Genomic DNA, 11,427 nt, shown 5'->3' on the forward strand with positions numbered 1-11,427 from the left:
ACTGTATGGATCTATAAAGAATTGTCTGTGACTGTATTCATCTTTAAAGAATTGTCTGTGACTGTATTCATCTTTAACGAATTGTCTGTGACTGTATGGATCTATAAACAATTGTCTGTGACTGTATTGATATTTAAATAATTGTCTGTGACTGTATGGATCTATAAAGAATTGTCTGTGACTGTATGGATCTATAAAGAATTGTCTGTGACTGTATGGATCTATAAAGAATTGTCTGGGACTGTATGGATCTATAAAGAATTGTATGTGACTGTATGGATCTATAAAGAACTCTCTGTGGCTGTATTGAAATTTGAATAAATATCTGTGACTCAGTGGAGGCTGCTTGGGGGAGGACAGCTCATAATATTGTCTGAAACTAAGTGAATGGAATGATATTAAACCATGTGTTTGATGTATCATTGTACCATTCCACTAATTCAATTCCAGCCATTACCAGGAGCACATTCTCCACAATTAAGGTGCTGCCAACCTCCTGTGTTGTGACTGTATTAATCTTAAAAATAACTGTCTGTGACTGTGTTAATATTTAAATAACTCTCTGTGACTGTGTTAATCTTTAAAGAACTGTCTGTGACTGTATTCATCTTTAAAGAACTGTCTGTGACTGTATTAATCTTTAAAGAACTATCTGTGACTATTCATCTCTAAATAACTGTCTGTGACTGTATTAATCTTTAAAGAACTATCTGTGACTATTCATCTCTAAAGAACTGTCTGTGATTGTATTAATCTTTAAAGAACGGGCTGTCGGTGTCTATGTCTATGTGTCTATGCTGAGCATCTGACCAGCTGTAGATATATTAGTTCTGATATCCATATTTTATCTTATTCATCTGATACTGCCATTCTCAGACCAAGAAGGAATATTATACTGCACTCAGGAGAATCAGTGATCTTTTTATAGCGCCCTCCTTTGACACTACTGTTAAATGTCAGGTCTGTCACCAGGCACCTCTGTAGATCTACAGGGACCCAGAGACATATAGAGATCTCTACTTAGCAGTAACCCATTTTGCATGGACATTGCCATTGAGGGCTTTCACCATTTTAAAGTAGACTTCTTCAAATGGTTTTGTCTAGTTTATAAATGTATTTCAGGTATATCATCGCCATCTAATGGCCACAATAAATAAATTACCAGATTTGGTTCAAGACTCCAGCACTGCAAGTGGTGGTAAATCAACAATATTATCTTTACACTTTTCTCCAAAAATCAAAAGAAAATAGACTACTTGAAAGTGGATATTGCCTCAATGTGGGTGCTTTGGTGTGTTTAGACCCCAGGAATAGAAGCTGCTGCCTTTGCAGGATGGAAAAGGGATTCCTAATAAACACAACAAAAATGGCACTTCCCATTCTACCGCAGACGCCATAATGGCAGATACAATGCTGAGAACTCTTTGCATCTCTATGGCAAGGACGCATAGGTTAATGCCGCTCCACAGCCCACAGCCCACAGCCCACAGCCCACAGACCACAGCCCACAGACCACAGCCCACACAGACACATCAGTGCAGGTTTTATTTAACGTCATTTATTTCAGGCACACAGTACTGACACACCTCAGTAAAATGGCAGGGAGGAATTTAGCCAAACAATATCAGTCAACTACATGTAAAACACCACAGACATCTGGACCTGGAAGTTGCCCCTCCACTTCAATGGTGAAGGTTAGGATATGGAGAGGGTCATCTGATCCTAGACCTGTGTCTGTACAGCTCTCCTAGGTCCAGGTGTGTTCAGTGGGAAAACAGACATTTAAACAGGTATGTTCAGGGTCATGTTCATTAGGGCCCAAAATGGAAAGGGTTTTAAAAATGTTTTGCAATGGAAAGCGTAAATGGGCATTTAGGGAGTGCAGGAAGTTCCTCACAGTTTGTATTTTTTCTTCTGTTTGGTCCCTAATGAACACAACCTGGGTATGTCACATCAGTCAGAACACAGTAACAAAGCTCATCTCCCTCCTATTCAAAGATCACTCAGAAAAAGAAAGGAAAATCTTAAAATACCAGGCAGTTTCTACTGATAAATCTGCTAACCCTCCTCAGTCTCTCAACCCCAATCCCCAACATTGTGTGTTCACATCTGTACGGCGCTGGAGGGGATGTCGAACATGGAGGGATCAAACTGTTGTCCTTTAAAGGGAGAGCCCTCAGCATCCCACCCCTTCTTCAGCATGTCATGCACCTTCTACATGAGGAGAGAGAGAACTTGTGAGAATGGAATGCCCACCACATTCATACAGTGCATTCGGAAAGTTCAGACCCCTTGACTTGTTCCACATTTTGCTATGTTACAACCTTATTCTAAAATTGAAAAATCGTTATCCACCCTCATCAATCTACATGAAAAACTGAAAAATTACATTCACATAAGTATTGAGACCCTTTACTCAGTACTTTATTGAAGCACCTTTGGCAGCGTTTACAGCATCAAGTCTTCTTGGGTATGATGCTACAAGCTTGGCACACCTGTATATGGGTAGTTTCTCCCATTTTTCTCTGCAGATCCTCTCAAGCTCTGTCAGGTTGGATGGGGAGCATTGCTGAACAGCTGTTTTCAGTTCTCTCCAGAGATGTTCGATCGGGTTCAAGGCAGAGCTCTGGCTGGGCCACTCAAGGACATTCAGAGACTTGTCCCAAAGCCACTCCTGCGTTGTCTTGGCTGTGTGCTTAGGGTCATTGTCCTGTTGGAAGGTGAACCTTCACCCCAGTCTGAGGTCCTGAGAGCTCTGGAGCAGGTTTTCATCAAGGATCTCTCTGTACTTTGCTCCATTCATCTTTGCCTTGATCCTAACTACTCTCCCAGTTGCTGCAGCTGAAAAACATCCCCGCAGCATGATGCTGCCACCATTATTCTTCACCGTAGGGATGGTGCCAGGTTTCCTCCAGACGTGACACTTGGCATTCCAGCTAAATAATTACATCTTGGTTTCCTAGACCAGAATATCTTGTTTCTCATGGTCTGAGAGTCCTTCGGGTGCCTTTTGGCAAACTCCAAGCGGGCTGTCATATGACTTTCACTGAGGAGTGGCTTCTGTCTGGCCATTACCATAAAGCCCTGATTGGTAGAGTGCTGTATAGATCATTGTCCTTCTCGAAGGCTTCTCGATCGCCACAGAGGAACTCTGGAGCTCTGTCAGAGTGACCATCAGGTTCTTGGTCATCTCCCTGACCAGGGCTCTTTTCAACCATTTGCTCAGTTTGGCCAGGTGGCCAGCTCTAGGAAGAGTCTTGGTGCTTCCAAACATCTTCCATTTAAGAATTATGGAGGCCACTGTGTTCTTAGGGACCTTCAATGCTGCAGAAATATTGTGTGTAGATTGATGAGGGGAAAAAACAATTTAATCAATTTTAGAACAAGGCTGTAACGTAACAAAATGTGGAAAAGGTCAAAGGGTCGGAATACTTTCAGAATGCACTGTACATACAATACAAATACAGAACTGTACAATTGGACTCAACATAGTTCAGCCACAAATTCCTCCACGTCCCTAAAGTTGAAGTCGGAAGTTTACATACATTTGAACTCAGTTTGCACAATTCCTGACATTTAATCCTAGTAAATACCCTGTTTTAGGTCAGTTAGGATCATCACTATATTTTAAGAATGTGAAATTTCAGAATAATAGTAGAGAGAATGATTTATTTCAGCTTTCATTTCTTTCATCACATTCCCAGTGGGTCAGAAGTTCACACACTCAATTAGTATTCGGTAGCATTGCCTTTAAATTGTTTAACCTGGGCTTGCCACAATAAGTTGGGTGAATTTTGGCCCATTCCTCATGACAGAGCTGGTGTAACTGAGTCAAGTTTGTAGGCCTCCTTGCTCACACACACATTTTCAGTTCTGCCCACAAATTTTCTATAGGATTGAAGTCACGGCTTTGTAATGGCCACTCCAATACCTTGACTTTGTTGTCCTTAAGCCAATTTGGATGTATGCTTTGGGTCATTGTCCATTTGGAAGACCCATTTGCAACCAAGCTTTAACTTCCTAACTGATGTCTTGAGATGTTGCTTCAATAAATCCACATAATTTCCATCCTCGTGATGCCATCTATTTTGTGAAGTGCACCAATCCCTCCTGTGGCAAAGCACCCCCACAACATGATGCTGCCACCCCCGTGCTTCACGGTTGGGGTGGTGTTCTTTGCTTGCAAGCCTCCCCCTTTTTCCTCCAAACATAACGATGGTGATTATGGCCAAACAGTTCCATTTTTGTTTCACCAGACCAGAGGACATTTCTCCAAAAAGTATGATCTTTGTCCCCATGTGCAGTTGCAAACCGTAGTCTGTCTTTTTTATGTCGGTTTTGGAGCCGTGGCTTCTTCCTTGCTTGCTGAGCAGCCTTTCAGGTTATGTTGATATAGGACTTTTTTTACTGTGGATATAGATACCTTTGTACCCGTTTCCTCCAGCATCTTCACAAGGTCCTTTGCTGTTGTTCTGAGATTGATTTGCACTTTTCACACAAAAGTGCGTTTATCTCAAAGGAGACAGAACGTTTGTTTGTACAGGTGAACGTGGTACCTTCAGGCATTTGGAAATTGCTCCCAAGGACGAACCAGACTTGTGGAGGTCTACAATTTTTTTTCCTGAGGTCTTGGCTGATTTCTTTAGATTTTCCCATGATGTCAAGCAAAGAGGCACTGGGTTTGAAGATAGGCCTTGAAATACATCCACAGGTACACCTCCAATTGACTCAATCAGAAGCTTCTAAAGCCATGACATCATTTTCTGGAATTTTCCAAGCTGTTTAAAAGCACAGTCAATTTAGTGTATGTAAACTTCTGACCCACTGGAATTGTGATACAGTGAATTATAAGTGAAATAATCTATAAACAATTGTTGGAAAAAATACTTGTGTCATGCACCAAGTAGATGTCCTAACCGACTTGCCAAAACTAGTTTGTTAACAAGAAATTTGAGGAGTGTTTGAAAAACAAGTTTTAATGACTCCAACCTAAGTGCATGTAAACTTCCGACTTCAACTGTATACCCTTCTCAACATCATGAGGCTTAGGTTAGTTTGATGGTAGTGTATGCGTGTTTACGTGTGTGTGTGTGTGCTCTCACCATCTCGTGGCTCTGGGGCTTGCCCTGTAGTTTCTGGTGGTAGTCGAAGGTGAGTCTGTCCAGCACGGCATGCTCCTCCTCATCCACTGTGGCCATGGAGCGCTCTCTGTTGATCTGGTTCACATCAATCTCCTTCTCCCCTTTCAACACAGCACTCCACCAGACCTCCCCACTCTTACTGAGAGACAACTACAGGGAGAGGGAGGAAGGCTGTGTCAGTGAGTGAGTGTGTCTAGATAAATGTGTAGGTGTGTGTGTGTGTGTCACTCACCACCACACAACATCCAGGCTCCAGGCTCCATAGTGAGTTCTCAGTGTTGATCTTATGTGTGAGCTCTCCTTCCATCAGGACCGTCTCTCCTGCCTCCTCCTTCAAACACACACGCACACTGCCCGGCTGCATGTTCACACACACCTGGCACGGACACACACAAAGAGAAGTTAAAGCATGAGTACTTCACAAACATTACATGGTACAACCCCAGGAGAAATATTAAACTCGAGAATAAACTGGCCACAGAAAACTCATCACATCAAAGTAATTCAAACAGGCATTTATAAACATTAAGGATTTGCTTTTAAAAGGTTGAAATATGTAGAAAGAGGAGCACTGTGGTGGCCGTGTTCACCTGTCTGCCCTTGACGACGGTCTTGGGAACGTGGACCCGGACCTCAACGTCGGTGTAGTCCTGAGACCAGCTGTAGGTGTCCCTCACCGCCCCATTGTAACTATCTGGACTGGCCTGTTGCACCACCTGACCACTGACACACACACACACACACACACACACACACACACAGTGGAAGAAGCACTCGATACAAGGGTTGGTATTAGGGTGGATTTTAGAAACTGCCGACATGTATTTGTAAAGCATTTCAGCAAATATGTAAATGTCCCATCTATAAAAGGTTTTAACAGTTGTGGACCTGTTTTGTGTAACTTTGTGGACCATTTTCTAAAGCATTGAAAAAGCTCAGAGAAATAACCAGTCATACTGGCATGGCCAAGAGAGGCAGTACAATACTAACTCTGTAGATGCTGAACAGGCTGCTGCATGGTCTCCATGTGATGACTGCTGGGCCCCACTGCTGCAATGGGGCTGTGGAATAGAGTCTGGAGCTTGGCTGGAAGAGGCTTGACTGGAGGAGGTAGTGCACGAGGCTGCATTGGGCTCTCCAGAAGCTGAGTCAGAGCTCTCTCTCTGGGCATCAGGCTCTGTCTTCTCCCCCCTCGGCTCCTCTGGCTGCTCAGTGGCCTGCAACTCCAGCTCTTGCACCGCGGGGGGCACCATCCTGGCCTCCTGTCTCTGCTGCAGCTCCCTCTGTTGCCTCTCTCTGTCCTGCTCAGCCACATGCTCAAACAGACGGAAGGACTGTGGAGAATAACAGAGTCATGACGAGCTAAGTCCATAATCAACTCAATAATCACTTTTTGTGCACCTCAAAGGTAGTCTGCAAGATGGCATCATCATAGAAAAGGGGACGACATCCCAACTTATAACCAAATCAGCCTAACATCAGACTAACATCTCTTCCCATACGAGTTTAGACGAAAGGAGAGATGCCAACAATGGTTGACAGATTAGGTCACTGTTAACCTGTCATAGCAGGCGTAAAAGAAAATGCATGAGCAGAGTTCCCACATCTGCTGAATCCCTGAAAAACGGATACATCCGACTGTTGGCAACTACATTAAGGGTGGGTCATATGCCACATTCAAAACATCTGTAGCAATCATACCCAAAAACCATCCGGTCACGCAGTGCGCCTGACCTCCACGGCCCACACCCCTAACTAATTTCCCGCAATTCTACACATTTTACCATGCCATGATAATGATACCTGAGTGAGAGTGACTAACAAAATCAATGGGTCCCCCTGGAGGTCAGGGCCCTGGGCACATGCCCTGCGTGACAGGTCGGTATTTGGCAATGATTACTAGAAGTTTAGATAGCTGGCTAGACTAATTTACCAATCTAAAAATGTTTAGCTGACATGGCTAATTGAGTGACTAAGTGACCGTCATAACATGAGAAAAATTGTTGATACACAACCAAATTTCGAACTTGCACCTTATGTATTCTACTATTCTAACTCTCAACAGTAAGTTGATATCAAGACTAAGTTCAATAAGCGCGGTTGCTTATTCCTGGAGCAGACCCTTGTTCAAGACCACTTGACTCAGAATTCCTAGTCGGAAACTCGGGCATCTTTCTAAAGATTCTGAAGATCACGTCATGATTTTTACCTCGTTTTTTCCGAGTTCCCTGTTGTCTTGAAAGTACCATCTGTTGATAAATCGACCCGTTGTTTATGATGATGTCATACTACTGAGTGTACGTTTAAAAATGACGTCTATATTGAGCAGAGGACTATGGATAGAATGGACACATTACATTTTTAGCAATGCTTTTTTTACTGATAAAAACTAGATCATTGTATCCGCAGTGGAGCCCAGTTTCATAATATTACCATATTTTTTTTTATTTCACCTTTATTTAACCAGGTAGGCTAGTTGAGAACAAGTTCTCATTTATAACTGCGACCTGGCCAAGATAAAGCATAGCAGTGGGAACAGACAGCAACAGTTACACATGGAGTAAACAATTAACAAGTCAATAACACAGTAGAAAAAAAATGAAAAAAGGGTATATATACATTGTGTGCAAAAGGCATGAGGAGGTAGGTGAATAATTACAATTTTGCAGATTAACACTGGAGTGATAAATGATCAGATGGTCATGTACAGGTAGAGATACTGGTGTGCAAAAGAACAGAAAAGTAAATAAATATAAACAGTATGGGGATGAGGTAGGTAAATTGGGTGGGCTATTTACCGATGGACTATGTACAGCTGCAGCGATCGGTTAGCTGCTCAGATAGCAGATGTTTGAAGTTGGTGAGGGAGATAAGTCTCCAACTTCAGCGATTTTTGCAATTAGTTCCAGTCACAAGCAGCAGAGAACTAGAACGAAAGGCGGCCAAATGAGGTGTTGGCTTTAGGGATGATCAGTGAGATACACCTGCTGGCGCGCGTACTACGGGTGGGTGTTGCCATCGTGACCAGTGAACTGAGATAAGGCGGAGTTTTACCTAAAATGGACTTGTAGATGACCTGGAGCCAGTGGGTCTGGCGACAAATATGTAGCGAGGGCCAGCCGACTAGAGCATACAGGTCGCAGTGGTGGGTGGTATAAGGTGCTTTAGTAACAAAATGGATGGCAGTGTGATAGACTGCATCCAGTTGGCTGAGTAGAGTATTGGAAGCTATTTTGGAGATGACATCGCCGAAGTCGAGGATCGGTAGGATAGGCAGTTTTACTAGGGTAAGTTTGGCGGCGTGAGTGAAGGAGGCTTTGCTGCGGAATAGAAAGCAGACTCTAGATTTGATTTTAGATTGGAGATGTTTGATACGAGTCTGGAAGGAGAGTTTACAGTCTAGCCAGACACCTAGGTACTTATAGATGTCCACATATTCTAGGTCAGAACCATCCAGGGTGGTGATGCTAGTCGGGCGTGCAGGTGCAGGCAGCGAACGGTTGAAGAGCATGCATTTGGTTTTACTAGCGTTTAAGAGCAGTTGGAGGCCACGGAAGGAGAGTTGTATGGCATTGAAGCTCATTTGGAGGTTAGATAGCACAGTGTCCAAGGATGGGCCGGAAGTATACAGAATGGTGTCTGCGTAGAGGTGGATCAGGGAATCGCCCGCAGCAAGAGCAACATCATTGATATATACAGAGAAAAGAGTCGGCCTGAGAATTGAACCCTGTGGCACCCCCATAGAGACTGCCAGAGGACCGGACAACATGCCCTCCGATTTGACACACTGAACTCTGTCTGCAAGGTAGTTGGTGAACCAGGCAAGGCAGTCATTAGAAAAACCGAGGCTACTGAGTCTGCCGATAAGCCGATAAGAATATGGTGATTGACAGAGTCGAAAGCCTTGGCCAGGTCGATGAAGACGGCTGCACAGTACTGTCTTTTATCGATGGCGGTTATGATATCGTTTAATACCTTGAGCGTGGCTGAGGTGCACCCGTGACCGGCTCGGAAATCAGATTGCACAGCTGGTTGCTGTAGTTTTGAAGTAATCACGAAAAAACAGGCCTTGTTTTAGGGCATTTTCACCCTGCCAGCTCCAATTAGTTCTATTGAGCACCATGGTACCAACTACCTTCCGTACATTCTAGGGGGCAAAATGGCTAGCCTAATCGGCTAACACAGCTACAGCTAGCTACAGTAGTAAGTAAGCTACGTGTGCTACCTTCAGGACCATTTTCTCGGCCACCCCTGGAGGAAAGCCCATACGGTCGTTGGGGGTTGACAGCAGACGGTAAAAGTCTGTCTTGCGGTACAGGAAGCCGAAGTAGACCTGAAGGAAATTCTGGATGTTTCCAACATGCTGCAAGATTCCAAGCAAAGCGTTGTCGTACAACTCTGTCATTTCCATGGGCGACGCCATTGTAGATTTTAAACTTTCTGCGTAATTTGTCAAACTGTTGAAACTTGACGCAAAATACAATTGTATTTTAATAAATGTATCTTTATCGCAAAAATGTTTAGTTGTCCGTTGAGTTTGAGATTGTGCTCCCAAGCTATCTGGATAGCTATTTTGATTTTTAGGTACGAACTGAAAATTGTCCCCAAGGTAACACCACCACCCGCAAAATAAGGTTCCTATGTGAAAACACTGTTTTCTAATACAATACATTGTGTTGAATATAATGCATCCATATCAATATATATAATCAATAACAAAATCTAATTGGTGTTTATATAATTTTACATCTTTATACAATGAGAACGACTAATGTCTGTCTCTTCCCACAAACCCTTTCATCAGTCAAAATGTCTGCTTCCTTGAGTTGTCAGAGTGTGATATCGGTGACAAACATGTTGACATTCGTTCAATAATTTGTTCAATAACGGTTTGAGATTATTCTACTTTAAAGTGTTGTGATATATTCTAACGATGACCAGTTGTTGTGATACGTGGGCGAGGCTTTGACAAATAGCGTGTTTCTGGCTAGCCAATTATATAGCAGCTAACGTTAGCCAATGTTACTTGGCTGTTGCTCCCGTCTTTGTTTTCACACCTTTGCCCCACAGAACGCGCTTGCCAGAGTCGGCACTTCGATATACAATAACTCTGCAACACGAGCACTTCATGTCACTGCAGCATGCTGCAAGGTATGTATTCAACCTGACGGTTAAAGACATTGACTATTAGCTCACTCACTGGCTGCTAAAAAGATCTGGTACTGGCATCTGGTACTTTCCCTTTTGTGTTGTCAGAATCGTGCAGCTCGTATTCGGGTGGGGAAAGGAGACCGACCACTAACCTATGAGCAAGCACTCCACCCCCACCACATAGGACACCGCAAGCTGGCTCTCACAGCACACTAGTGAGTCACTGTCTAGTTTCCCCCACTTATCTGACCTTGTACAAGATAACTCGGTGTATAGCTATTAACAAAGTTACTGTCAATACGCTGGGCTAGGTTACAGACTAACCATAGTGATCAGATAGAAATGCTGACAACTTGATCATTGTGTGTCAAAGGAGACCTAACCTTTCTCCCTCCATCCCGTTCTTTATCTCCTAGGTAACCTACAGGGAGGAGCATCAAATCGTACTGTACGTACGAACTTTCCTTAACTGCCTGGCCAATGAGATTGTGATAAAGCGACGAGGCAACATGCTGGTGGTGTGTACCCTGATGCTACAGAAGTTCTACTTCCTGATTGGCTACACGGAGACACTGCTCTCCCACTTCTACAAGTGTCCTGTTAAGATGGAGGGACAGACCCTGGAGGATAAGGCTGTCTACAAGTACCTCTGAAACAGAAATTGCTAACAGATTTGACTTTCAATACTTTTTTTAAACCTTTATTTTACTCGGCAAGTCAGTTAAGAACAAATTCTTATTTTCAATGACGGCCTAGGAACAGTGGGTTAACTGCCTGTTCAGGGGCAGAACGACAGATTTGTACCATGTTAGCTCGGGGATTTGAACTTGCAACCTTTCGGTTACTAGTCCAACGCTCTAACCACTAGGCTACCCTGCCGCCCCACTTGTCATACAGGACTATTTTGGGGAAACTCACCACTGTACAGTTGTAAAAAATAAATGGTATTTTAATGAGTCTATTAATCTCTATCTACAGTGTGTGGAAACCAACTATTTAGTGTGTGCCTTTGAGTTGGCTCTTCACAGTAGGAATAGACAGACTACCAGATAGTGTTATCTTCAGGTGAAACGTCAACTTAGTGAAAATAAATCTAATGTATACAAGTGACAATCGTCTCTATCCTACACGACAG

General features: G+C 43.4%; 2 protein-coding genes across 2 annotated transcripts; one reads left to right on the plus strand and one right to left on the minus strand.

Moving 5' to 3' along the window:
* Positions 1–1,536: 1,536 nt before the first annotated feature.
* Positions 1,537–9,719, minus strand: nudcd3 (NudC domain containing 3). Its single transcript, XM_035765031.2, has 6 exons — positions 9,367–9,719; positions 6,132–6,475; positions 5,732–5,864; positions 5,374–5,517; positions 5,103–5,291; positions 1,537–2,214 (listed from the first exon to the last, which is right to left on the minus strand). Exons 1-6 carry the CDS (start codon positions 9,562–9,564, stop codon positions 2,104–2,106), a joined length of 1,119 nt encoding a protein of 372 aa, XP_035620924.1. The 5' UTR covers positions 9,565–9,719; the 3' UTR covers positions 1,537–2,103.
* A 153-nt stretch (positions 9,720–9,872) lies between these two features.
* mrps24 (mitochondrial ribosomal protein S24) lies at positions 9,873–11,249 on the plus strand. Its single transcript, XM_052525419.1, is given in 5 exon segments — positions 9,873–10,292; positions 10,398–10,486; positions 10,488–10,507; positions 10,709–10,742; positions 10,744–11,249. Coding segments are annotated over 5 exon segments (477 nt in total). The 5' UTR covers positions 9,873–10,160; the 3' UTR covers positions 10,946–11,249.
* Positions 11,250–11,427: the final 178 nt, after the last annotated feature.

Source organism: Oncorhynchus keta, chromosome 9, assembly GCF_023373465.1.
Source record: "Oncorhynchus keta strain PuntledgeMale-10-30-2019 chromosome 9, Oket_V2, whole genome shotgun sequence".
Classification (NCBI taxonomy): domain Eukaryota; kingdom Metazoa; phylum Chordata; class Actinopteri; order Salmoniformes; family Salmonidae; genus Oncorhynchus; species Oncorhynchus keta.

Bases quoted from the DNA above. Each gene is read 5' to 3' on its own strand.
- nudcd3 (XM_035765031.2), bottom strand. From the start codon at position 9,564: ATGGCGTCGCCCATGGAAATGACAGAGTTGTACGACAACGCTTTGCTT. The intron at 6,476-9,366 runs GTAGCACACGTA...TATTCTCCACAG, and splicing joins CCGAGAAAATGGTCCTGAAG to TCCTTCCGTCTGTTTGAGCA. The intron at 5,518-5,731 runs GTGAACACGGCC...TGTCCGTGCCAG, and splicing joins CCGTCGTCAAGGGCAGACAG to GTGTGTGTGAACATGCAGCC.